At 31.5% G+C, this 27,960-nt stretch overlaps 9 protein-coding genes and 1 long non-coding RNA gene across 17 annotated transcripts; 7 read left to right on the forward strand and 3 right to left on the reverse strand.

Moving 5' to 3' along the window:
* The first annotated feature begins 65 nt into the window (after positions 1 to 65).
* On the forward strand, positions 66 to 1,201 carry LOC124497737 (NAD-dependent protein deacylase Sirt4). Its single transcript, XM_047061417.2, has one exon. It carries the CDS (start codon positions 66 to 68, stop codon positions 978 to 980), a length of 915 nt encoding a protein of 304 aa, XP_046917373.2. The 3' UTR covers positions 981 to 1,201.
* Positions 1,028 to 2,637, reverse strand: LOC124497715 (uncharacterized). The gene is made up of 4 exons (XM_075736054.1): positions 2,610 to 2,637; positions 2,344 to 2,523; positions 2,238 to 2,267; positions 1,028 to 2,178 (listed from the first exon to the last, which is right to left on the reverse strand). The coding sequence occupies exons 1-4, from the start codon at positions 2,620 to 2,622 to the stop codon at positions 1,028 to 1,030; spliced, it is 1,374 nt and encodes a 457-aa protein (XP_075592169.1). The 5' UTR covers positions 2,623 to 2,637.
* Positions 2,638 to 3,266: 629 nt separating this feature from the next.
* LOC142598227 (uncharacterized) lies at positions 3,267 to 3,846 on the forward strand. Its single transcript, XR_012832533.1, has 3 exons — positions 3,267 to 3,402; positions 3,478 to 3,661; positions 3,767 to 3,846. It is a non-coding gene; the product is annotated as an uncharacterized LOC142598227 (long non-coding RNA).
* A 1,094-nt stretch (positions 3,847 to 4,940) lies between these two features.
* kmr (pleckstrin homology domain-containing family A member kramer) lies at positions 4,941 to 12,898 on the forward strand. 5 transcript variants are annotated; one of them, XM_075736044.1, is made up of 8 exons: positions 4,941 to 5,620; positions 5,723 to 6,317; positions 6,390 to 6,519; positions 7,485 to 7,981; positions 8,042 to 9,544; positions 9,753 to 10,856; positions 10,946 to 12,576; positions 12,642 to 12,898. In XM_075736044.1, exons 4-8 carry the CDS (start codon positions 7,786 to 7,788, stop codon positions 12,753 to 12,755), a joined length of 4,548 nt encoding a protein of 1,515 aa, XP_075592159.1. In that variant the 5' UTR covers positions 4,941 to 5,620; positions 5,723 to 6,317; positions 6,390 to 6,519; positions 7,485 to 7,785; the 3' UTR covers positions 12,756 to 12,898. The 5 variants fall into 5 exon arrangements, with proteins under 5 accessions (XP_075592159.1, XP_075592160.1, XP_075592158.1 ...); XM_075736045.1 differs by having other exon boundaries at positions 9,771 to 10,856; XM_075736043.1 differs by lacking the exons at positions 4,941 to 5,620; positions 5,723 to 6,317; positions 6,390 to 6,519 and adding an exon at positions 7,105 to 7,362.
* Positions 12,899 to 12,920: 22 nt separating this feature from the next.
* Positions 12,921 to 14,261, forward strand: LOC124497705 (lanC-like protein 2). Its single transcript, XM_047061384.2, is given in 2 exon segments — positions 12,921 to 13,559; positions 13,562 to 14,261. Coding segments are annotated over 2 exon segments (1,236 nt in total). The 5' UTR covers positions 12,921 to 12,989; the 3' UTR covers positions 14,228 to 14,261.
* Positions 14,262 to 14,390: 129 nt separating this feature from the next.
* LOC124497812 (glutathione S-transferase LANCL1) lies at positions 14,391 to 16,221 on the forward strand. The gene has a single exon (XM_047061525.2). The coding sequence runs from the start codon at positions 14,391 to 14,393 to the stop codon at positions 15,606 to 15,608; it is 1,218 nt and encodes a 405-aa protein (XP_046917481.2). The 3' UTR covers positions 15,609 to 16,221.
* LOC124497779 (neurensin-1) lies at positions 15,617 to 16,832 on the reverse strand. 2 transcript variants are annotated; one of them, XM_047061467.2, is made up of 4 exons: positions 16,539 to 16,832; positions 16,309 to 16,460; positions 16,186 to 16,238; positions 15,617 to 16,127 (listed from the first exon to the last, which is right to left on the reverse strand). In XM_047061467.2, exons 1-4 carry the CDS (start codon positions 16,539 to 16,541, stop codon positions 15,703 to 15,705), a joined length of 633 nt encoding a protein of 210 aa, XP_046917423.2. In that variant the 5' UTR covers positions 16,542 to 16,832; the 3' UTR covers positions 15,617 to 15,702. The 2 variants fall into 2 exon arrangements, with proteins under 2 accessions (XP_046917423.2, XP_046917416.2); XM_047061460.2 differs by having other exon boundaries at positions 16,518 to 16,832.
* Positions 16,833 to 17,341: 509 nt separating this feature from the next.
* Positions 17,342 to 23,593, forward strand: LOC124500554 (uncharacterized). 3 transcript variants are annotated; one of them, XM_047064642.2, is made up of 5 exons: positions 17,342 to 17,722; positions 17,798 to 17,917; positions 19,567 to 20,691; positions 20,744 to 20,821; positions 21,152 to 23,593. In XM_047064642.2, exons 1-5 carry the CDS (start codon positions 17,484 to 17,486, stop codon positions 21,282 to 21,284), a joined length of 1,695 nt encoding a protein of 564 aa, XP_046920598.2. In that variant the 5' UTR covers positions 17,342 to 17,483; the 3' UTR covers positions 21,285 to 23,593. The 3 variants fall into 3 exon arrangements, with proteins under 3 accessions (XP_046920598.2, XP_075592163.1, XP_075592162.1); XM_075736048.1 differs by lacking the exon at positions 21,152 to 23,593 and having other exon boundaries at positions 20,744 to 21,016; XM_075736047.1 differs by lacking the exons at positions 17,342 to 17,722; positions 17,798 to 17,917 and adding an exon at positions 17,968 to 19,396.
* LOC124500543 (S-adenosyl-L-methionine-dependent tRNA 4-demethylwyosine synthase TYW1) lies at positions 21,369 to 23,345 on the reverse strand. Its single transcript, XM_047064631.2, has one exon. The coding sequence runs from the start codon at positions 23,343 to 23,345 to the stop codon at positions 21,399 to 21,401; it is 1,947 nt and encodes a 648-aa protein (XP_046920587.2). The 3' UTR covers positions 21,369 to 21,398.
* A 10-nt stretch (positions 23,594 to 23,603) lies between the features above and the next one.
* On the forward strand, positions 23,604 to 25,555 carry Ankle2 (ankyrin repeat and LEM domain-containing protein 2). The gene is given in 3 exon segments (XM_047064653.2): positions 23,604 to 23,736; positions 23,800 to 24,472; positions 24,475 to 25,555. Coding segments are annotated over 2 exon segments (1,563 nt in total). The 5' UTR covers positions 23,604 to 23,736; positions 23,800 to 23,827; the 3' UTR covers positions 25,393 to 25,555.
* Positions 25,556 to 27,960: the final 2,405 nt, after the last annotated feature.

The following is a 27,960-nucleotide window of genomic DNA, read 5'->3' on the forward strand; positions in this document are numbered from 1 at the left end:
TCCCTTTTCTCAAATGTCCTGTAGATTGATCAATTATTTGATTAAAGGTATGATAGGTGCAGAATATGGCCAGAAATCTATGCTTTGTACCAGCATTCAAAACCTGTACCGAAAAAGATTTAGAATTATTACAAAATTTTATTGATAAAAGTAAGAAATTAGCCGTTATAACTGGTGCTGGTATATCGACAGAAAGTGGTCTACCAGATTATCGTTCGAAAGATGTTGGTCTCTATTCACGTAGTGGTTATCGTCCAATGAATTATTCGGAATTTCTTCGTCATTATTCATCACGGCAACGATATTGGGCGCGAAGTTTTCTCGGCTGGAATTATGTTCATAATCGTCAGCCAAATATTAGCCATTTAACATTAACAGATTGGCAACGATCTGGAAAATTGGGTACCATCGTTACACAGAATGTTGATCGATTACATCATAAAGCCGGCACTGAATCTGTGCTGGAGTTACATGGAAATCTTTACAATGTTAAATGTATTCAATGTGATTATCGTATATCTAGAATTTTATTTCAAACAATTTTGGCTGAAATGAATGATGATTTACTAAATGATGAATCGATACGAACTCGGCTTGAAGAAGGTCGAAATATTTATAATCGAACTATAAGACCGGATGGTGATATCGATATAATCGATGATTTCGTTTACTCATTTCGATTTCCGATGTGTCGACGTTGTGATGGTATTCTTAAACCTGATATTGTTTTTTTCGGTGATAATGTTCAACAACAATTAGTCGAACAAATTCACCAGCAATTAAATGAATGTGATTCCCTAATAGTGTTTGGATCATCATTAAAGGTATTTTCCATATTTCGTTTCATCTTACACGCAATTCAATGCGAAAAACCATTGGCCATTGTAAACATAGGGCCGACTCGTGCTGATACATTACAAGGTAACATTTTGAAAATCGATTCCAAAATCAGTGATGTAATTACGAAAATTCAAATCTAATTTTATTGAATTCAATTTATAATGAAAATTTAAATCTAAAAAAAATTCTATTTTTTATCATTCAATTCATTTTTTGATGATGTTGATGAATTAGATAGCTCCAATTGTGAGTTCATGCTTTTCTCGTTAGATAATTCTCTTTTTGATGAACATTGTTGTTGTTGTTGTTGTTTGCAAATCAAAGTTTGATAAAGATAATTGTAATAAACATTCGAATTTGATTGAATATTTTTATTGGAACATCCCTGTTGTTGATGTTCGGCTGGTATTGTAATCGATTCGAATGTTTTTATATTTCTAGCTAATGTTGATGATGTTGATGATGATGATGATGATGGTTTCCTGATAATTTGATCACTAATTAATGGTGATAAACTGTTTGAATTGTTTCGTTCCGTCACAATCGATGCATCGATTGTACACGACTCTATTCGATTATTATTATTATTGTTATCGTCATCATTATCATCAACCACTCCCGTTTCCGTATTATTATCATCATCATTTTTTAGTATTTCATCAATAAGATATGTTTTAAATTTACGTTTTGATCGATTCGGCTGTTCGCGTTGTTGAATCGCTTGCTCTAATAATTGTTTGAATGTGAAGATTTGAAATTCTATTCCAATGTCTATATTTGACTTACCTTTGTAGATTGGTTCTGGATATTGCTGGTGCTGTTGTTGCTGTTGTTGTTGTTGTTGTTGATAATGAGCAATAATCGTGTTCCAATGACTAGATGTTGATTGATATAATGATTGCACAATTGTGGATGAATTTATGACATTCAGACTGACATTTGTCGATGATAATGTGGAAGCCGACGATGATGGGCCCATTATTTCTTGATGGCCAAAGTTTGTCACTGGCTGGACATTTGAACGAATTATCGACGATGATGATGATGGCTGTTGTTGATGATGATGCATCGATGATGTACCTGGTAATGATGAGAGATACGAACTCCGATTACTACTGGTTGTTGATTGAATGATTGATGCATCAGTTACATCGACATTATTATTGTCATTATTTTCCGTTTGATTTAATTCTTTTCGAAGTAATTCTCGTATTTCCCAAGCAAATAATGCCGGATTTTCATGTCGTAAACGAAGTATTCGTTTAACAATGTTTGGCGTTGAATTGGAATTGGAACTGGTTCCATTGTTATTTGCTGAACGATTATTTTTGCCACCTCCTTTCATTTTTTTTTTATCAATATTATTGAAAAAATGAAAATAAAGAAATTATACTTACTCAAATGATTGGTTCCCGGTTTTATCGATCCTTTCAATGATTAATATTATCAATCAATTATATTAAATTAATAATACATACAAACTTGTTGAAAATTAAAACTTACCAGTTTCATAGAAACGAGTCAATATTTTCGAAACACAACCATGTGAAACCAGTAATTGCCTTGATATATCACATGGCCTTACGCCAAGCAATGCCAATTCAATGATACGATGACGAACATGTAACGGTAATGGACGTCCATTGACAAACACGCCGCCCAATTGATTTATGCCAGCTTGACCTTTTATCATGATAAATGAGATAATTGAAACGTTTGATTTCTTTAAGGTTATTTTTCAATAAAATTTCAATCATCAATAATTATACCTGTATGAGGCATATCTATGTCTAATAACGATAACAACCAAAATGATCAAATGACCGTGAGATGACTATGTGTGTGGAAAAAGTCCTTTTTCGGTTTATCACCAATTCTGAAATGGATTCCGCCGCTGAATAACTGGCATTACTCCTGGATTCACCATATTCACGTAGATCGAACATTGAATCATTGTTATACGATAGGCCTATAACGACAATTAACACCCCCTTCAATTCATCTGATTGGTTAGATCTATTTTGGCGAAGGTGGAGCTTATGGAATATCCATGATTCAAAAACTATGTGACCAGATATATTTCTTTAATAAAAATGTTACTATGAAATGGGCTCCATGTTGGAATACATGAACAACATACAGTGAGTGTATGGCTTCATGAAGAAAATTCTTCACACTTAATAATGATGATGATGACAAAAAGGCGTGTCGCCCAACTCACAATATTATCATCGTTCCGAATTAAATACTGGAAATGGTGTTGATTATATGCCACTGTACCCGAAATGATCGTTTCATGAAGTTTCGGTCATATAACGTGATTGGTTTTTGGTTGGATTTATTTCAAGAATGAATTTCTGCCATGAACCGTCACGATTCGGCGAATTTTCGGCGTTTGGTGGGGCTAACGGGGGATATATTGATGATGATGACTCTATTACGACCAGATTTCAACAATTTGCAGTCAGGACATCTGCCATCATCACCATCACTAGCGAAATGAAAATAAAAAAAAATATTGAACAATATGAATTCATGGCTATTGTCATCGATCAACAAAATGTATGTAATGTTAAATATTAGCCAAAATCCGATAAATAATGTATCAATTTTTTTATTTAATTATGTTCGATTTAGCCATTATGAAATATTCATATTGAATCAATTCTATGAGGATTTACCGCAGAAAAAAAAGCAAATTCGTGTTTTTGATTAAAACATCTGCTCATCTCACGCTGGCTGTGGTTATCGATTTGTGTGTTCCATAAGTCAATCTAATTGAATTTCATGATGATGATCTTCATCATCATTTACGGCCAAGGTAATTTACGAGATTTTAGAACACTCATTCGATGAAGTGTCATAATAATGATTATCGTTGACAAGATCATTTCGAATAAAAACTCTGATTTTTTTTCTAAATCAGAAAAAAACCGATTTGTTTTTGTGCGACAAATTGTTCACCAATGGAAAACAACTTTTCTCACTATTTTTGACCTCTGACCCGTCACACACACACACACACACACCGACAATAAGTGTTGCACGCGGCTCGTGCCAATCGATTTCTCTTTGTCGGAAACAATCTCATCATTATCAACAACCAGACAATGGTAAAAAAAACTGGCAGCTGCGTAACTCTAGGTACCATAATAATAATAACAATAATAATTGACTATAGTTAAACTGAACAATCTTACTTTCAAACAATTGTTGTTTGTCAAGTTAGATAGTTAGTTAGTTAGTCAATCAGTTTGTATTCAAAATTGATTGAACATTTAATTAACAATAACAACATCAACAACAATGTTAATTTTCAAACACGATTGAATGATGAATCTGAGTATGGTATACAATCGTCACCTAAAACGAATCCCAATTGACTGAATTGGGTGAATAGAAAAACGAATCATTTATCGTTTCGTACCGATGACATTTTAATTGAGAGAACAAAACATTCAAGTGTCAAACAATCAATTCCTATTTCATTCAGGATAAACTAATTTTTGCTATTTGGTTGATTTTTTTTTTTTGAATGTAATTTGTAATTCTATATTGTCCATATTGTATACTCCAATAATCTGCCAACTTGAATTGTCATCCAAATTGAATGGAAATATTTGTGTGTGTGTGTGTGTGTGTGATAGAACATATTCATTTCATAACTCGATTGTCAATCGTTTATCACAATCGAACCATATACAGACAAACATACGCAAAAATTTACCGCAAACAAAATGAATTTGTTACGTTTCAAAATCGGATATTTTCCGATTTCATTATTATTATTATTATTAACGCTCAGAATTTGTCACAATCAAAAAAAAAAGAAAGCCAAGTGCTCATTTATATGATGAATAGAAAACGTTCAAAGTAAAAATCAAATCAATTATGAGAAATGAAAATGATTCGAGTGTGTGTGTGTGTTTAGTGTATGATGAAAATTCCTGGTTATTCATTGATAGTAACGGCTCACTGACCGAGACCGAAGATCACAATTGAATTGAATTGTCGCGTCAATGAATACACTCTGTTTGTGTGTGTGTGTGTGTGAGTCAGTTGACGATTTCAGTCATACGGTCGGTAAATGTATGAAACGCATGACTTGATCCATGGGCCCAACAAAAACAGATAGAGATACTTGTGATATTTTGAATGAATGACAAAATTCTTTTTACAAAGATCCACAGGAAGAGATAAGAAAATCCATCAATTTTCAACTAAAGAAAACTAATTTAATCAACATGGAATAGATGAAAATGGAGAAGGATTAAGCCATAGTGACGCGTTGCTATGAATGAGATAACAAATAAATTTATTTGAGCAGAAAATTGTTTTATTCATCATCATCATCGTTCCAAAGATTCAATGATGATAGGATCTGATCCAAACTAGATTCAAAACCTTAAAAATCTATATGAATTGTTTTTTTAAAAAATCATAAGTTTCATTTCATGATGATAGATGCCACTGTATATACAAAAAAAATTCAGGTTTTCCACTTTCGTGCAAAAAAAAATCAACTTTTCAATCATCAATCAATTCTAAATGCTAATCATGTGATCAATTTTTATCACTATCTAGTGCATTGCATCCAGGTTCTTAGATTTTCAATTGATAAAATTATAACATACAATTGACAAAACAACAAAACAATTTTCTCACATTTCCATATGTAGAACGAACGTGGATAACAATCGAATTTTTGATCATGTTTATCATTTGCAAACGATGCTTAGATTTCTCTCTCATTTCGATCATCATCAATACCTATTATTAGGTATGGTTCAAACAAGTTTTTTTTTCCTGTTCAAGCTTTACGTTCGATGAACGTACTATTGCATTGATCATTGCATCTTATTATCTTCATTTATTTATTTAGTCTCGTTTAGCATTTTTCATCATCATCATCATCATTCAGCGACAGGTCCTTTTATTTATTTCTTTGACCGCATTTGTTTGTTGTTTGATATGTGCGCACATTTGATTTTGGTTCTAAAATTCGATATAAAGAAAGAAAGAAAATATTTTTTTCATCATTACCGAACAATGGTGCACAACACACACACACACACACATTCCGAACAAATATAATCAACCGACCGACAAACCAATCTTGCATCAACCAATGAACCTCGTAATGGCCAATTGAAGAACAAGAACAGAAGAACAAGGAACACTTGTTGAGATAAAAAAAACAAGTATGTCTTGAATGAAGACCACCGCTACCACCACCATCACCATTATTCGAAGGTATATGTGCCCAAAGTCATTCACTGACAGAATTTATTTTCTTTATATTGCGAATGATCATTGAGAAGAAAAAACAACAAGTGAATTCGGTTCGATGATCATCGAACACAACGAGAAACAGAGAAAAGATAGAACATGGTATATACTTCTTACACCTACAGTTGAACTTTGAACGTCTACCGTGTCTTTTTCGTTTGGTTTCTGTGTATGTGTGTGTTGGTAATGTAGGTTGTTGTTGTTGTTGATCAACAATGATCAAAAAAATAAATTCCATATTTTTATATTTCATTCAATAGGCTTATGGTATATTTATCTTTGTGTGAAAAAAAAATTCATCTCCATTCATCATTTGCCATTTATTTGGTTTGATCATTTCAATTCATTGTGCATATCAGTTATCACTCATTGAATATTATTCATCTCAAGGTATGTATTGTTTTTGTTTGAACCTATGTTTATTATACATATATGTAACAGTTGAAAAATATTTTCAAATATAATAATGAATGATGGTTAATGATGTTAATACTATGCAGATAAATCATTTAAATGTATCGTTATAATTAGAACGCATTCAATCAATTAATTAATTAACTCGTTACATTCCTTTATCACATCATAAACACATAAGGCATTAGGAAGATTGTCAACCCTTTTATCATTATTAAAAAAAAATTGTAAAAATCAGTTTAAAGTAATTAGTCGATCATCTGCTATCATCCTGTGCAATAAGCTATATATTATATATGCTGATACAGATTGAGAAATTGTCATATTCATTCATAGGTTCTACATATAACACCCACACCCATAAACATACACACACATATTACCCCTATGTTTCGGTGTTTCAGGAACAACGACCGATCGATAACACACACACACACAAAACAAACACAGCACATGTGTGATCCATGGCTATCCAACTATATGGATGTTTTGATTTTGATTGCTGGGCATCTCAACTTGTCTTGGCTTGTTGGCTGTATAAACACGTAAAATATATCTAGGAACAAATACATCCAATAAAAGAGAGTAGTAAATAATAATAACAGTAACCAGGATCTTATTATTCGATTCTTGACATTAGTTTGTCTCAACCAATGTGTTTGAGGTTGTGATATATCAATGTTTAAATCAGAAAATTCAATGACCATGACAAAGTGATAAGGTTTTTAATAAGATTTGTTTTCAATTGAAAAACTGACCGCCGAATATGGCTCATTTTAGCTTGAATCATTTGAGCAGTTTGATTTGCTGCCATCCAAGGTATGAAAAATGGGGACATTTTACACATCAGTAGAGGACATAGTGAATTGCATTTTTTAAAATAATTCTCTTTTTAATATTTGAATCGATTTATTAATGATGAATCTATCACTATTCTATAGTCGTTTTGAATCAAGTGACTATTTTTGCTCAAATTTGCTCAACAAATTCATCAATAATCACGATAATAATCGTGAAAACGATCCGAATGAAACAACGTTGCAACGGCAATTCGCTCAAAATCGACAAGATCTAATACTGAATCATGCATCTGCAAGACCTGTGAATTCGGCGCCTTATTATTATGGAGATATAGCTTATCGCCAACCTTTCACTCGATATACGAATCATTCGGATATTTCAAACATCAATCTTTTGAATTCTAACGGTGATTGGAATCGAGCATCGATCAAGTATTCCATAATGGATGGTCTACGTGTGGGGATCAAAAATCAGGTTCGACAAAGTAATCAATATTTACGATCACCAAACGTAAATCGTTCGGATGAATTTAATGTGTCACTTCGTGGTTGGCTTTATCGGCTCGAAGGAGCCGCAATCAAACAATGGAAACGAAGATGGTGTGTCCTAGCCGATTATTGTCTCTTCTATTATAAAGGTAAATCGGATTTGCCTTGGAACAAAATTTTTTCACTAATTCAATTTACATTTTCAATAGATATGGCAGAGGAAAAGATGCTTGGTTCACTTCTATTGCCAAGCTATAAAATTAGTCCATGTTTTAGCAGTGATGGCATATCAAGGAAATTCGCATTCAAAGCTGAACATAACAATATGAAAACCTATTACTTTTCGGCCGATTCAAAAGAAATTCAACAACAATGGATGAATGCCCTTTCAATGGCTTCAATTATGCAGTTAAGCGCTATCTTTTCTGCCCAAACTAACAATGTACAACATCAACAAAATAACAATAATCTGACAAACCATGATCCTAGTAATAATCAGATCAATACAAATGATCCTCACGATCATAATAATAATGATGAACGAAAAGAATCGATATCGGATCGTCGATTAGGCCCATTATCTACATCATCCGTTCAAGATGATGAATCCGGTTTTATTGCCTATCATCAAACGAAACGTCTCGAAGATTCGAATGTTGTTCAACAATTACAACAACAACCAATTTATCCTATCAATAATTATGATGGGCAAAATTTTCTTCCAACTGCTGCAATGTATCAACAAATGGCATATAATGGATCCATGAGATTGCCAATCTATTATCCCAATCATCCGCATCATCACCATATTCATTCACAATTGAACAATGGAGAATACATAAATGCACCACCGAAACCTCAACGGCATTATTATGATTTGATGTTGCCATATGATCTACAAGATCATCACCACCATCATCAACATCAAACATATAAAATATATCACGGCCAAATGGATCCAAATTTCATTAACCAAAATTATTTCATTATTGCTAATGAACAGAATTTCATGCCATATCATACTGACATTTCGTCCGATTTTAATTATGTTCCACAGCAACAACAATCGCATGCCAATCAATTTGATCATGATTGTTTTAATCAGAATGTTGAACATTCACATCAGCAACGATTACAACTTGAACAACTACAACGTTTACCTCCCAGACCACATTCAGCCGATTTCCTTGAGCGTAATCAAGATTATGAATTGGATGATGAAGAATGTGAAACATTGTTTGCATCCAACAATAATAATAAATCCGGTGATTCATTTAATAATGATATTGTGAATCAAGATTCCCGAATAATGCCTATAAGGCCTAAATCAAGTATCGAAAAATATGATAACTACCATCACAATGGTAAAGGGTCGTATGTTTCATATAATGAAAATTATCAATCTAAATTTGATCCATATATGGCCAAAAATTTTTATCAAACCTCCCATAATGATAATGCTGATAATTCAATCATTCCGGTTTCATTGAAAAAAACTAATATCGTTGATAAATTAAATAATGCACATATTGTTACTGATACGACGACCATACCAAATCGTCCACCATTACCACAAGAATATGTTTTCCGTTTTCAACAACAAAATACTGAACATACTCAAAATATCGACGATTTAGTTGGCTTGCCAAAAACCCAATCTACATCGATCAAACGAGAAAAAAACATTACTACCTATACGTCAGACGATGAAAGTAAGTGTTTTGACAGATTTTATTTGTTTACTACCTTTAAACAACTTGATTGTTGTATCCATCAATCTTTCTCCCTTCACTGGATTATTCATTCACTTTGTCTTTATTTAATGTCCTAAAAATAACACAAATCCCATGCCTATTCAAAAGTTTAACGTGTTTAACCATTATTATCCCATTTAAAAGTATTTAAAAAAAAATAAAAAAGATTTAACTGTTATTATAGAGGCTAAAACATCAAATTCCCATCGTAATGCTATAATGGACAATGATAATAATGATGACCCATTTGAATTGAGTAAAGAAGAGTATCAAAAAGCATCGAAATTATTTTTCCAACGGCAATTGAGTTGTTCACGAACATTAAATTCAACAAGAAATGATATGGCTAAATTATCATCAAAGCAACCAAATCCAAAGGATGATTGGAATGAAATTGGCTTACCAATGCCTATTCAAAATGTAAATAGTAATGATAATGGACTTTTGAAACGAATAAACTCAGAAAAAACGAAGCCCGGTAATTTTGATGTCCAAAATCAATCGAATGAAGAATTGGAAATTAAATTTAAACTTGGTCTAAATGTTCGAACATATAGAAAACCTAAATCATCAAACCATTGTCCATCGACAACATTAGATGATAATGATAGTGTCCATAAACAATTGTATGCTGATATAAACAAAAGCAACAACAATCAAAATAATAGTCAAAATTCTACCCCCACTGCACCTTATTATTATTCTGATCTCCTAAACGAAGAACAAAAAATTGCATTACAGAAAAAACTTGGCGATTTTGCCGAACCGCCACCATTATTGTCTCGTTGTACTGCTTTGAATAATACACGTTTTCTGGGCACAACATCATTAACATTAGATAAAAAATTGTCAAACAGAACAAAAACTTTGAATACGTTGAACAATTTGAATGATGGTGATGAGAAAAAAGATTCGGATGCTGAGAAAAGACATTATTCATCATTACCTAAAAACAATAAAGTGGACCTCAAGAATTTCTCGACAACTTCACCACAACAAATTAAAGATGACAACAACCATCCAACTAATAGGATTGACCAGACAATTATTTTTTCTGAAAATGTTAATGAGAATAATCACGAACAACAACAACAACCAGAACAGCAATCAGCAAATATGCAACCCATTTATGAGAATTGTACCGAAACAAAAAGCCCAATAAAGCAAGCACCCAGTCAAGCTTCTGCTCATAGACAAAATTCTACTAACAATAAAAAACAGACCCGAAAAACACTGAAAAATAAGAATTTAAATAACGCCGATAGCCTAGGTAATTCCCAACCCCTTAACAATCTTTTGATTCGAAAAATTGAACAAAATGACAACATAGTTTTTAATCATTTATATTTCTATTTACAGATTCATTACACCAAGTTCCTATCGAAACATCGAAAAAGAAACGAAGAAAACGTAAATCAAGAGAAAATCTAAACAATGCTTCGGATTCTGAAATACAATTCACTGATGAAAAGGGTAAAAGCAATACATTTGATCGAGCATCACGGAAATATTTTCTTAAATCATCACGAAGATTTAGTGTTTCAGCAGCCGAATATGTTGGCAGAAGGCATGAAGAATTGATTCTAATGTTGATTCAATTACGTCGAAAACAATCACAATTGGCAAAAACATGTGAAAAATTACGATTACAAATGGATAGCGAAGAAAAAATGATGGAAATTGAGCCATATCGAAAAGATGATTATCAATTACGATTCAATGAACTTAGCCGAAAATGGAAAGAGGTTAATCGAGAATATCGATTACAAATACCGATCATTCAGACTATTGATCATATGATTAAGATTAAATCGAAAACTAAGCTTAATGAATTGAACAAAAAGAAAGCAGCTTCTACATCAATCTTGGATCGGGTTACCGTTGATGATGATCAATTCAATTTAGTGAAAAAAGATCGCGATAGTGTTTCGAGTGATTCTGACTCGATTCGAACAGCTGAAACACCTAACGAAAATATTGAAATATTAAAAAGACAACAAAAAGTTTTAGAGGGCGAATTGGATCGTGTTCGAGGAATGTTGACACATTCGACGAGAAAATTGGAGGAAAAAGCGGTGGAAAATGCACGAATGGAACAAGAAATGCTGTTGGCGCGAAACAAATTGAAGCAAGTGTTGGAAAATGAACAAGAGGCGATGGAAATAACCAGATCATCAAAACTTGAAGCTGAATTGGTCCATATTAACAAAGTAATCGATGATTTACATAATCGTCGTAAAGAATTAAATAATGCAATTGAAAATCTGAAAAATTCTGAAACAAAATTCATGGCAGATCGATTCAATGATGATAACGTTTATTCAGATTACCATAAATTCACCAATGAAGAATTGAAAATGGCTGTGAATAATGCTGCGGAAACCAGCCTCTATCCATTATATGAGAACATTAAAAAATCGCAAGCATTTTTAAGCAATCAAAATAGCCTGCAAATTGATCATCGTCATGTCGAGGATGATAATGATGGAGACAATGATAACGAAGATGATGATAATTTTGATCGGACAAATAATAATAATTTAAACGATGAATTTTTCACACTAAACATCAATCTGGACAAACATCATACGAATTTATCATCAACTTCACGAATATCAACCAATCTGAATGAGATCAATAATAATTTTCCGTCAAACATTCAGACAATGTGTGAATTCGATCCAAATAAAGTAATGACAATGACTTATGGCGGTGATAGTATTGTTGATCAACAGCTCAAACAGATTTATAATTATCATCATCAACCAGTGATCATACAACAACCGTCTACTAAATCAAATGAAGTGAAAACTGTTCGCGAAGTTAAACGAGAATCTGAACGTCGAAAATTTAATCATCATCAACAACAACGAACATCAACGTCATCATACAATATTGTGCGAACAAATTACGATTCCTATCTTCAAACGAATCACTATTTCAATCACAACGATAATGCTATGACGACCGAACTAAAATCCATTGATCAGGTGATGAATTTTATTATCCTAAATTATTAATCGTTTAATCAAAATTTTTTTATTTCTATTTTTAGCAAATGAAATTCGATACGGACACTGTTATTGATCATTTGACATCAAGTCCTAGCCAAAATTTTAATACACCGGATATTGTTCAAAGCACAATAAAATTAACGGACAAAACCTGATACAAATGATTTGTTCTTAATCATTGTCATCAATTATAAATTCCCATTCTAACAATTCAGTATTATTATTATTATTAGTTTGATTTGCTTTCAAATTATTGTTATATACGAAAAAAATTTGATTAAAAAAGATAAATTTTTAATTTTTGCCCAGTTTATACATGTCATGTACATTAATAATTTAATTATTCGACAATCGTTTGGTCATCATTTGAGTTGAAAACTACAATAAAAATGGGTGAACGTTATTTTCCTAATCATTATCTTGATTATAATGATGATAATGAAACTTTACTAATTGATGGATCCGAGTCGCTCATTACATCATTGTGTACTGATTTTCTCCGTCATATTCGTGTATTTCTACAGGAATTGGAATCCAATTTAACGTTATCATCTTCGAAAGATTTCACCATTTATACTGGATCAACTGGAATCGTTTTATTATATCTAAAATTATACGAATTGAATGCATTTGAAAATGAACGACAAGATATCTTACTAAAAGCCAATTCATTGATCAAACGAAGCCTGGAAAACATTGGTGGTGGAAAAGAACGATATTCGTTTCTCTGTGGACAAACTGGTGTGTTAGCGTGCAAAGTACTCATCAATCACGCGCGCGGAAAAGATTACAGTAAATATTTGAGAATTATTCGTAATTTAGCTCCGAAAATCCTCTCTGATTCGACTGAATTGCCCGATGAAATTCTTTTTGGACGTTCGGGTTTCCTATATTCCTTATTGATGATACGAGAAAAAATTGAAGATTCCGTGCAAATACTCGATGATAATCTAATTAGATCATTAGTGAAAAAATTCTTAAATCTGGTCAATTAACATCGCAAAGAGAAAAGAATTCATCGATTCCTCTGATTTATTATTGGCATGAAAAAGCATATGTCGGCGCTGCACATGGATATGCTGGCATTCTTTACATTCTACTTGAAGCTCGAAATTATCTCGATGATGAAAAAGAATTGAATACATTGATCAAGCCTACAATCGACTTTGTTCTTGGGCTACAATTCCCCGATACTGGAAATTATCGATCTTCACTGAATAATACCGAAGATCGATTGGTACATTGGTGTCATGGATCACCCGGTGTCATTCATTTGCTATCATTAGCATATCAAGTATTTGAAAAGGAAATATATTTAAATGCAGCCATAAAAGCGGCTGATGATATTTGGCATCGTGGTCTGCTCAAAAAAGGCTGTGGATTATGTCATGGTACGGCTGGCAATGGCTATGCATTTATTCGTCTGTTTCAATTGACCAACGATCAAAAATATCTTTATCGAGCTGTTAAATTTGCCGAATGGTGTTTTGAGCCTCATCAACATCGAATTAGAATCGCTGATAGGCCATATTCATTGTTTGAAGGTTTAGCTGGAACAATTTATTTTCTAGCCGATATAATTCATCCGAAACAGGCCAGATTTCCAGCATTTCAAATTAAATTTTGAGAAAAAAATTAATAATAACGAAAATTATAATTCGAATGAAATAGTTGTGTTGTTTAACTTCGATCAGCTGATTCATCAATTTTTCCACTGTTGTGTTTACATGTTCTAGCTTGTGTTACGGCAATTTCGTATTCGTATTCCAACATTGCATTCTCGTAAAACCATGCATACAAATCGTTTTTTCAAAAATACATTTCCCGATTATGATGGTACGACTTCATTTATCGATGATGATGGATCATTAAAGAATGAGCTAAAAATCTATGTTAAATCTAATTTTACTCGATTATTTGATCATTGGCAACAGCATTTAAATTCTTTCTTGCAGACAAACGATTCAAGTGTTTACACTGGTATGACTGGAGCGGCTATTCTTTATCTCAAAATTTTTGAATCAAAAATTTTTCCAAATCCTGAATCCTATCTACACAAAGCAAATGAATTGATCGAAATTGGTTTAAAAAATTTCCGCCGTATTCAAGTTCCAACCTATTTGTGCGGTGAAATTGGCCTACTAGCAACAGCTACTTTGATTTATTATTACCAAAACAAAGATTATGGCCAATTATTGAACAGTATTCTATCTATTCATTCAAATGTATGTTGCATAGAATCAAATCTGCCAGATGAAATCCTCTATGGAAGAGCTGGTTATCTTTACACATTACTATTGCTTCGATCAAAAATACCAAATCTGCATTTGCTGATTACTGATGATATGATTCGTCAGGTTATTTGTGCTATTTTGGAATCTGGTAAAAAAACTACCAAAAATTTACATAGCAAATGGCCATTAACTTATGTTTGGTATGATGAACATTATGTTGGTGCTGCTCATGGTTATGCTGGTATACTTTATCTACTTCTTAAATCTATTCAACACATTTGTTCGCAAGAACTTCAAACTTTGATACGGCCAACATTGAATATGATTGTAGATACACAATTTCAAAGTGGAAATTTTCCCGCTTGTTTGGCTGAGAATGAAGATAAATTAGTACATTGGTGTCATGGTTCTCCTGGATTAATCTATCTATTGGCCACTGCACAATCAATTTTTAAGGATGAAAAATATTTACAAGCTGCATTGAAAGCAGGCGATAATATCTGGCGCAGAGGATTATTACGAAAAGGTTATGGATTATGTCATGGAACGGCCGGAAATGCTTATGCTTTTCTATGTTTATACACATTAACTAATGATCAAAGACATCTGTACAGAGCAATCAAATTCACTGAATGGTGTTGCAGTTATGGCCAACATGGTTGTCGTACACCGGATACACCATATTCATTGTTCGAAGGTATGGCCGGCACCCTTTATTTTTTTCTCGATATCATCAATCCATTCGAAGCTGCATTTCCAGCACTCCAACTATGAATTGCATGTTTAAACAAAAACAAATTCGAAATTTTTTTATTCATCTGTATAACAACTGATTATTATTGTGTTAACAAAAAATCATGATATTCATTTAATCAAAGACAATCTGTTTAAGACCAGAATTGGTTATAATAGCTGGCGTAGTTGTTTGTTTAGGTTGGACACTTTTAAGTTCCTCAGTGACTGGTATCAGATTTTTCACCTGTGTTCGTTGTTCATCATCATCATTGGGATCGATATTAAATTTAAGATGAGTAGATTCATCCACATCATCATTTGTGCCATTCGATTTGTTTGGTAACAAACTAGGCAACAATAATGAAGAAGCTACAAATAATCCACCTACAGCGAAACAGATTAGACCGATTATTTTGATCTGATCTAAATGTTTATTGAATTCATATGCAGATTTATCAATAATACGCATCTCTTCTTGATAGCCAATATCAATTTGCATACGATTCATGGTAAAACCAATGAGAATCATTGTTACGCCAAGTAACATTAAAATTGTTCCTTTATAAAATTTATAAATATTCAATGAAAATCAACATTTCACAAATCATCAACTTACCAGAAATGAATAAAGTGACCCATAACTTTGAACGTCTATTCTGTTTGTTTGTGCTGAATATGAATCAAAAATCATTAATTCTATCTGATATGAAAAGTCAACAAAATTTCTAAACAATCTTACAATTCGGTTACATGTTCATCATATTCATTTGGATTTCGAACATTTTCATAGAAATGATGTAGATATGATCTAATGCCGAAATATCCAGTTTTAATCTCTTCATTATCATCATTCTCAGTCTTTTTATCGTTCATCTCATTCATCGTTTGTGTCTGCAACAAAAATGAAACAAAATAATTACAACGAAATATTTAAATGAAGACGAAAACCTGTTCGGATTTGTTCATCACCATATCGAATTCGCAATAACCACATAGATTTTGATTGCAATATATTGAATCAGTGAATGAATTGAATCAATGATGATCCAAATGAATTACCAAATTGTCGATTGAGAAAACAAAACCTAAAACACTGAAATAATTGCTGACATTTTGGACCGGAATAACTTTCCCCCGCTCAATATGTGTGAGCGAGAATATTGTTTGTTTAGCAACGCCTTTTTATTGAGCCAAAAAAGACTGTTTGACGCGTGTCCCAAAAGACTAATATTATTTTATAACCAAAGCAAAAAAAAAAAAAGAAAGAAACTGATTCGATATAGCAATATATTCGTCATTATAGCTCTGTAGCGGATCAAGATTTTGATTTTTTCTGAAGATTTCTATTATCATCTATTATTGATTACTTATTAGTTAGAAATTTTGATTTTTTCAATCAGAGAAAAAAAATGTCCACTCTTCTCTTTTCATTTTTTTCATGATTTTTTATATAAAATTTTGTTGTTCGATAAGCAGATTGCGACAAGCATTTTCATTTGCTGAATTTGTCCAGTAATTCGATCGATTTCTGATTCATTTTATTGTCAGACCATCTTTTTTCATCTTAATATTTTATTTTTCAATTTATTCTAGATAAAGAACTGATGAACAATATCTTTAGATGGAAAAAAAATTCTCCATTGAAAAACAGTTTCAAGCATTTGATTATTTAAACTCATTTGATTTTAATTTATGAAAGTGTTGCCATCTTTTGCCAGTAAAAAGAACTTCATCATGTATTTCATGCATACAAAAGCTCGTTTAATTTGCTCATTGTTTAAGTGCATGCCGTTGTGTGGTTTGTTGTGTTTGGAAAAATTAAATTTTCATCATAATTATTGCATCATTTTCGAAAATTGATTTTTATAATATCGAATAATTCGTTGACATTCATTCATCAATTTAAATCAAAGAATGTACAACGGAATCGGTTTACAAACCGCTCGTGGGAGCGGCACCAACGGTTATGTTCAACGTAATCTTAGTTTTGTTCATGTGTCTAAACCAAAAATCGATTATAAAACTGAAGAAGAAATTCGCCGATTTGAATCCGAATATTTAAAGGCACCAAATCGAGAGATACTCGAACATCATCGTAAACGTAAAATTGAAGTTCAATGTTTAGAATTGGAAGAAAAATTGGAAAAGAAAGGGTAACGTATTGTGTGTTGATGTTTTGTTAAATGTGTTTTCATTATTTGTATCTTTTATTGAAAAAATCTAATTAGGTTAAGCGAAGATGAAATACAAAAACGTGTAGATGAATATCGACAAGAATTGCAGCAAAAAATGCTAAAGGCATTAGAAAATCGCCAGGAATTTATTGAAGAAATTCTTAATAGTAAAGGGTAAATATTTCATTTTATTTTGAATTCAAATTTTATTATTTTAAAATCTTTGTCAGTACTGAACCAAGAATTTTATCAAAAATTCGAATTTTTTAAATTATCATATCTTTTATACACCAAAAAAAATTTTATTTTTGCTTCTGGATTCTTGCCTAGCTATATAGCATGTTAGAGAATCGGTTATATGACTACTATAGAGTCCCTGGTAACATTTATTGGTCCATGATTTTTAGCATCTCTATATAATACTGCTAATTTAGTATGTATAAATGAAATTGATGCTCGTTTTGTTGATGGGTGCAAGAAAAATTCTCTCATAGGCTCAAAATGGCCGACCATAGATTTCTATCGTTTAGTTTTTGTTATTAAATTGTTCTTGATATTCAACGATTCAAAATAATATTCTGAATTCTTATCGCAAATACACTTGATTTATTTACGACAAAAGATTTATTTAATTTGTCAATTTTTTCTTGTTGACCATCAATTTAAAAAAAAAAGATAAAACGCAAATTTTTTTGAACGAAAAAAAACTTTCTTTTTTATGATTATTTAAGAATTTCGCAAAAATAGTGATCATGTTGTTATAAAACCAACTGATCAGATCGTACATATCTTCAGTGCCTTACCAAAATAAAGTCTTCCAAAATGGGCTAAGTTTTTTGACTTTACCCTCTTCAAAAACAACAATCCAAGTCTTCCAAGATTTGTCTTCCACAGATACAAATAACTTCTTTTCAATATCATAACCATAGAATGTAGAACTATGGAAAATTCTAACACCCTTATTGCTGGTGAAAATAAGCCTCAAGCAAAATATAATAGAAATGTTTCAATAATACCTATGATTCGTCCGATTCTTGGATCGGAAACAAATCCTATTGATGATCGACAACAACAATCATCAAAATCATCTCAGCAATCATATTCTTGTAATCATGATTCTTCATCGCAATCAATATGTTGTCCACATCAGATTTTATTCAATGCATTTTCCAATCATATAATACCATTTCCATATTGTATTTATAATAATAATAACAATAGTTCCAATAGTGTTATAAATAATAAGAATAGTAAACAATTAGATCGATCAAATCAATCGAAACCATTAAGTTCAGCAGCAAAACGTCGAATACGACGTAAACGTAATCAGATGAAAAGATTTGAAGCAATCCTAACAGCAACTGCTGCTGCTACTGCCGTTTCAATTTTAAGCCATCAAAAACATTATCAACAACCGTTACATATTCATCATAACTTAACTAATAATAATCAACGAAAAATATCCAAAAACAATGGCTATCCATTGAATAATAATGATGATAATAAAAACATATCATTGAGTGTTTCAAATAAACATTTAAATAATAATAATACTAATAATACTATTAATCATAATGATAAACAATATTCTAATAACGATCCATTTTATAATTGTAAAAATGCTTCTTCCTTTAAGATAAAAAGTTGTCTGAGGTATGTAATTTTTGTTTCCGTTTCGTTGAAACAAGTTTTCCTGTAGACAAACGACTCATCATAATTGCTTGATTTTTTTCCTTTTTTTTCTTGATAATTTTAATTATTGAAAAATTAATTTTCTTTTTGATGAAAAATATTTAATTACGTTTTTATATTTACCAACACAGTGTCAAAGAGACCCATCAATTGGCCGAATTGAATCGTAATCGTAATGACAAATTAAAAGCAGCTTTAGGTATAAGCGAAGATTTTGTGGCCGGCTCGTCCATGGATATCATACGTAAAGCAAAAGAACAACAAGCTGCTAAAGAAGAAATGCTTAAAGCTAATAAAGATTTCATACAGGAAACTATTCGACAGCAAAGTGAATCAAAGGGAAATAAAAATAGTAGAAATGATGAAACCGATGCTATTAAAACATCTAAAAAGAAAATTAAGAAAGAATCAAGTTCCGATGACGATGATTCATCGGATAGTTCATCATCATCTTCATCATCAAGTGGCTCAGAATCGAATAGTTCATCCGAATCCGACTCATCATCTGAATCCGATTCAGAATCAGAAAAAAGTAGCAGCGATAGTAGTAATTCGGATAGCAATAGTTCAGAAGATGAATCATCATATGATTCACATCGTAAAAAATCTCAACCATCAAAACATCGACATGGAAGTCTCAAACATTCAACATTCCATCATCGAAATAATCGTCGACATTCCCCATCACAAAGGTCAAGATCAAAGTCACCAGCTGTTTTTGAAAATAAACGAAGATCGTATGATAATCATCATCGTATTCATCGTAAAACAAATCGCAAGGATTCTCAATCGCCAAGAAGAGACTCTCCTTCACTATCGAATGGCCGTCGTAATGATAATGTTAAAAAAATGTCTCCCGAACATGATCATCACCGATCGTCAAACAGTCGAATTAAATCGGTCGTTTCATCAAGCCATCATCGAGTTGGTCACCATCGCCATAATGATGAACGTGAAAAATCTCCATCATCCCGTTATCATCGTAGTAAATATTCATCGAGATCTAAAAGTAGAAGTCCAGTTCATTCGCGTCGAACACATCATTCTAAATTGTCAAGGAGTCGTTCTCCGTCATCATCATCTTCGTATTCGGATGATGAAATAGACGATAAGAATTATCGTCACCAAAATAAAAACAACCGAAAACGTCAACGTTCACGATCAGTATCAATATCCAATTCATCATCTAGTGATGATTATGCTCACAATTCTGGTGACAGCCCATCTCTCGGTAGACGAAATAAAAAAATGAAAAAGTAACCTATCTATAAGATAATAAATTCAAATAATAAAATTGTTTATTTATAGATATTCACGATCTCGTAGTCCATCTATACCAAGACGAAAAGGTTCGCCGAGTTTCCTTGAGAAACGCAGAATAACCAGGTATCATTAATACGTATACGGATTTTTGGAAAAACTTGGACCTTCGTTTATTTTTTTGAATGAAATTTCATTTTTTTTTCATTTTGATTCACCTATTTACTTTACTTTCTGTCAACACATTTCATTTTATTTAAGTTTAATTTTGCCCTTTTGATTTCATGATCAATGATTAAAGTAATATTTTTTTTTTGTCGATTCTTTTTTTTGCAGTTTTTATTTTGAATTTCATTTTGCACCTACCGTAGCTGCCTGAATTTTTTTTTAATTTTTAAATTTTTCTTAAAAATCTAACCTAATCGATATTATTTTTTGCTTAAATAATCAATAAAGTGCACGTAAACGACCAGTTCCCTATCGCCGTAATGGATCATCGGCATCATCATCGGGAACAACGCCATCAAACAATAAGGCTTCTATTGGTAATGTTTTTGATTTATCACCACCGCTTCGATATAGAAATTAGCATATAATAACAATGATAATACTCATACATTTCATAATAATTTATATATTGACGCTTAGAATTTCAGTAATAATAAAACTTGAGTTTTTTTTAAATCAAAAAATATATCACTGTTTATTCTGTATTGACAACATCATAGGTATGATTACGTTTTTTACGAAATCTTGTATCATTCGGATTGAAACCTTGTTCAACAGAGCCATACATAGCCCATTTAGGTGTTGGTGCCAAATAATCGATTGATGTGAATGTTTTTTCGCCATTTGATTTATAATATTCTTGGACCAATTCATTGAATTTCGGATAATCGATCCATGTCCACCATTGATCATCAATATAGAATTTTCGACGAGCTAAAAGCAGACAATTCGAATGTTCATGTTCACAGGCTAAACCATATAGTTCGGAATCAAAATCTTCCGAATACCCACGTATTCCAGATTGATTCAATTTTCGTTGTTTAATAAGTCGATTGACTTTGTCCAAAAGATCTTGGCCGAAACGAACTACCTCTTCATGCCACGGAACATTTTTCATCGTTAAGTTCGCTTCATTCATACTTGTGCCACAATAGGTTACACCTTTAATTTCAATGAAATCTGGATTGCCAATCATAATTAATTGTGCGTAGCCATCAATTTCATCTGAATTCCATGATTTAACCAAAGTCAAACGATATACGGTACGTTGTCCTTTGAAACTGAGCGACCGAAGACTTTCAAGGAAACGTTCCCAAAAATCTCGAAATAGTGGTCTATCGATTTTTTTCAATGAAGCTTTTGATGATGCATCAACAGATACATAAAGTTGGGTAACCGGATCCAATCGTTTGATCTCATCCGGAAATTGTGCATTAGTAACTAAAAAAGTCGAAATTTCATGAGAATGAAGCAAACGAATAAATTCTTTGATTTCTGGATACATAATTGGTTCACCGACTAAAGAAAGTGCACAATGTCGAACATGCATAGCTTCTTCAATTCTTTGTGGTATTACTCCAGGGACACTATTATACTGTTTGATCATGGCTTGATGAGCTTTGACAGTATTTTCAAAAATCATTTTTGGAGGATCCATGTTCCATTTCCATTCTGTACCGACCGGATTCGTGTGATGGCGCCAGCAAAATACACATTTGTTAGCACAGGCTAAACTGGGAGTTGCCTCCATACAACGATGACTTTCAATGCCATAGAAAGTGTATTTATAACAACCACCTCGTCCACGAAGCATTGCCTTTGTCCATCGACAGAGTTTCACTCCCGAATGCGAACCAATCAATTTATAGCCTTGTTTACTCAATTCTTTTCTTAGATCTGTAGTCAACATGTCTCGAATCGGTTGCGTATTAGAATCGGATTTTATCTTTTTAGAGGTCGTTACAATATCTTCGAGATCGGTGACCATTTGGTCATTTTTATTAGGTACATCTTCTTCTGCATAATCTTCATCAAATTCTTCGTTGTCATCATCATCATCAAAATTTACAAGTGTAGAGTAATTAGTTTGATCAGAGGTATTGTCGGAACAACAAGTGATTTCTTGTTCAATCAAAACTGGAAGAATTTTTTGGTACCATGATTGAAATTGATCCTCGATCGATTCGAAAGCCGAACGATCTAATAAGCTAGTTTTATATAAACATTTTGAACTTAATTTCTTCAATGCAGCGGTCAATTTGAAAGAACAGAGACAAAAATCATCACCATAAACTGAATCCCCAATACCGAGTACGGCAAAACTCAATTGATTGAGAGCATTTTTCGACAGACGAAAATCATTTGCAGCATCTTTGATCCATTGATAAAACCAACGGGCATTTTCAGGTGGTTCACCACCTGTATATGTTGGCATTAATATGATTAAATAGTTGCCATTCGATGCATCTGATAGTATTTCATCTTCAGGATCATATTGATCAGTACAAAGACATTCAATTGATTTGAATATTTGAGAGACTGAATCATTACTTTTCAATAATTGTTGTAATTTCTTCGACAAACGACGACTACTACCGGTCGTGGATCCATATAAAATCTTCAACTTAGGCTTTTGTTTCATACAATTACATTGTTGCTTTGAATCTTTGATTATTTTCACTTTTGAACATTGATTATATTTTCGATATACACCTGTCGTCAATATTAATGTTATTCCAACGGCCAAATGCGGATGTTAATTTATTATTGATTGCCAATCCCCATAAAGTGGACAAAATCTTGGAACGCATCTTGTATCACGATCTAGATTTTAAATGTCTGAATGTGGTCAAATTCAAGCGTGGATCCATGAATGCATGAAAATTGGATATTATGGAACGTTTGTTATGAACAGGCGAAGGATTTTTTTTCGATCGTTTGATTTATAAACAATCAGACTGATTTGTCATTTGATCGTTTAATTTTAAAATTTCCATTACATCCCTCATAGTAACAAATCGAATCATCTTTTGGTAAAATATCTGAGATTTAATTAAAATTTAAATTCATTAATTTAATGTTTTTTATTCCTTTAGTTATGTTACGAAAGCGGATGATACCATAATGGATAGAGCCGACATGATTTTCTATGCGTCCTGTATACCACAACAGGCACGAAATTCAATTCCATCGCCTGGATTTAATCCGGAACATTTCATATCAAATGATAAGAATGAAATATTGAAATTGATCAAACATTATAAAGGATCACGATTTAAATCCTTTGTTCAATATGATGAGGCCTTGAAATTTGTTCTGGAAGAAAACTGTGATATTGTTTCGAATGATTCTTCAAATCATATTTCACTGCAAAATAGTCCATCCTTACAAAAGGTTTCTGGTTTACAAACTGTCGCAGAAGAAACTCCACCATTTCCATCGCTCGACGCTCGAGAACTTAATGTTTTTAAACGTGCCATTGTAAATAAACAATTGGAGGCGGTTAAACAATTCGTTTACAATAATCCTCGTTATCTAATCTCAAATTACTTTGACAGTCCAACTATTATTTTTCAAGGTGCTCGATATAATGCTGTTCATTTGGCCATTCGTAACAAAAGTCCAGAAATCTTGAATTTTATTCTCGATACTATTAACTCTGTGGATTTTGTGCAAAAAATGAATCCGAATTTTAGTGAAGAATTGTTAATTGAAAAACGCGATCACTTATTAGATTTGTATCTTAATTCACCGGATAAAATTAATTTTACGATACACCATTACATATGGCTTGTAAATTTGGTGATTTAGAATGTATCACCATTCTAGTCGGTTATATACCAGTACTAGATACCAAAAAGCTAAACAAACAAAACCTATTGCCTTATCAAGTTGTCCAAGAAACTTCATTGAGAGAAAAAGTTCAAGAACTTGTCAATTCATCTGTGTTTATAACTGTGTCAAAATCGGTAGAAAATCTTGACAAATCAATCAACAAAGCTTGTCAGGTTGGGAAGAAAATGCTTGAATCTACATTGAAAAATACGCCCGAAAAAAATGTACAGATTTCAGCTTTTGTAGGTCCGATGACACCAGAACGATCACGAAAAATATACGAAATATTTAAAAGTCCGAAACGATGTACACCAGAACAACGACGTATTCGTTTACAAGATCAGGAACGAGGACTTGAACGTGTTTTTTGTGAGCTTAGTAAAGAATTGGATCTGCAATATTGTGAATATTGGCCTTTTCTTGGTAGTTTTGTTGATTTTTTTAATGAAAAAGATCTTAAAAAACTAAACGATCATCTTCGATCAGTACATGATGAATTATTTATCATAGAATCATTATCGAAATTGAATATTAAATCCAATGAAAATGACGAATCTGAAGATGAATTCCTAGATGCAATCGAAAAATCGGATGACAATGATGATGATGATGACGATATTTACTATACTCCATCAACCAGTCCTAAATTTGAATATCAAACTATAAAAATTGATTTCTACATAAATGGTCGACAAAAAGAAAAAATCGATGACGATGTTTATAATGTGGTTAGATTGGCATTGGAAAAACAATTTGTTAATCGATCATCAGACAGTTTAATGAATGTAAAATTACAATATCCATTTTTAGTTCATTGGTTTACAAATGTTGGAAATTCAGAAATTTTTCTTTGACATTTAATTGTTTTTTTTCTATGTTGTGCGTTTACAATAATTTTTGTGATGATTGTAATTTTTTTTTTTTTAAACGAAAATAATTATATTGAAAATACATTGTATTCTGAAATGAAAGAATATTTTTTGCTTTAATGATTAAAATAAAAATAAAAAGAATGAAGAAGACAATGGTAAAGTTTTTTTTGTCTTTTACATTTTTATGTGCGTGTGTGTGTGTGTGTTTACGGTTTTTTTTTGTGAAATTGATGACAATCAAAATCAATAAGGATTGATTGATCGTTTAATTTCTTCCGTCATTCATTCACATTATAAGCTTCACAAATAAGAACGAAAAAAATCAATCATTTTTGAATCAATAAAACAAAAATCGATTTATTCAATGCAATCAAACAGGCTCATATGTCAATATAATAATATTTTATAAGTAGTTATTGATGATGAAATATACGAGGAAAAAAACAAAAAAAAAATTGAAACGACCCGACTATGCTGTCAGGCATAGCGAATTTTTTTTCTATAGAAAGAAAAGTCTGGAACGTGTTTTTTGTTGTTGTTGTTGTTGTTGAAAAAATCGTATTTCGATCGATTTTCCATACTTGCATACCGTTTCATTGATCATGATAATCTATGTAATCTATGTAACAACATCATCATCATCAAAGGATCTTCTTGAAAAAAAGAACAAATTTTCAAATGATAACTCAATAAATATGTTGAGTCAATCAATTCCAAATATGTCACATAATATATTTCATTTATATCTAGATAAATGATCCATGATATGTGTGTCATCATCATCATAATGAGTTTTTTTTTTGCCCAATTATCTTTCAATCTTTATGCATTGAATTATTATAAATTCAAGTTGCCATACTTTTGCTACTGATGTTTGTATCCTGTCTTAAAAATATTGAAAATTGGAAATCTTTATCTTTTGATTAATGTGAATGTAGTGAAAAATTAATTTTCTTAATTTATACTGAAAATAAAAAACTAGTTTTATTTTTTACTTTTTTTTGAAGAAAAAAAATGAACCGATAACAAATTAATGTTTTGCTTACCTGTCACAATCAATCGATGTCATATTCATGACAAAAAAAAATGATCATTCATAATAAAATCTTTACAACAATCATCAAATGATATTTTTGTTGATTGAGTTTTTTTTTAATTATAATCATTATTCATTATCGTAATCATTTGATTGGATTCGATTTTTTGTTGTTGTTGTCGCAATCGAACGATCAGGATAATCAGGTTTGACACTTATTTTTATTGATTATTTTTTCTCTGTTCAACCTGTCAGCAATTAATTGCCTCTTTTTTTCATACAACCTATAGAGTGGTGTTTTGTGTTTTTCTTTTTAATTTTACAACATTTTGTTTTTGTTTTCTCATTCTCCGATACGACTAATCGAAAACGATTAATGACACTTGTTGATTTTGTTGTCTGTTGAATTCAATTAGATTTCAGTAATAACCGTTGTTAATGTTTGAATAATCTGAATGAAACAATCAATTCTTTTAAGCTTTTAAATCGTTAAATTAAAATGATTGAAAGAAATAAACACTCACACAAACACACACACACACACACACAAACAAGCAATCATTTTTTTCAGGTATAATTTATATATGTGTGTGTGGGTGTTTAAAACAACCAATTTACTAGTATTAAAATTCAAACACAAAAGAAAAAAAATGAGATTTCATTGGAAAAAAATTCACGCTTTTATTAGTTCACCAATCAAAAAAAAAGATATGTTGCTAACACCCACAAATAATCAATCAATCAATCGATCCAATGATCGATAATTGGTGTTTCTTTATGATGGGGAGCACGAATTTTAACGTCAGTTTTCGCTATAAATGATAAAAAAAATCAAAATGATTTATCATCAACCTGTTTATGTCTTGAATGCAAACAGGTTGTCTGATTTTATTATCTTATATAAAATCGACAGTTATTATCTTATGCTGTCAAGTAAACAAGAAAAAAAATCTGTGAATCAATCAAGCGATATGATTTAAAAAATGGTAAATAATTATGGTTGTCTTTTTTTTCGAATGATCCATATAATCAAACAAGAATCGCACGTGTAATTTTAATTTTAAATTTTTTTTTATTTTTTAATGAAGATAATTTCTTGAAAAAACGTAAAAAAAATTTGATAATTAAATCAATAATCAATCAATTTGCTATTGAATCAATTTTTTTTTTAATAATTGGATTCAACTTTCAACATCAAAATGTGAAAAAAAATGAGGCAGTAAAGCCTGCATTCAAAAAATGGATTTATTTTTCCATTTTGAGCAATTTTTTCACTAGGTGCCGCTAGATTCGCGAATCTTAAAAAAAAAAAAAAAAATATTTCCTAATTGATGTAAAATAAAAATAAAAAAAAACTGTGAAAAAATATCAGATCAGATAAGAACAGATAATAATCGTCATCATTATTATATATATCGTAATTAATGCTGCTATGCATTACTAACAATAATAAATCGTATGAATTTTTTTCGGCTTCTTTTTTTTATTATTATTCAAAATATTTAACAGGTTTC

This window comes from Dermatophagoides farinae, chromosome 2 (genome assembly GCF_024713945.1).
Source record: "Dermatophagoides farinae isolate YC_2012a chromosome 2, ASM2471394v1, whole genome shotgun sequence".
Lineage (NCBI taxonomy): Eukaryota > Metazoa > Arthropoda > Arachnida > Sarcoptiformes > Pyroglyphidae > Dermatophagoides > Dermatophagoides farinae.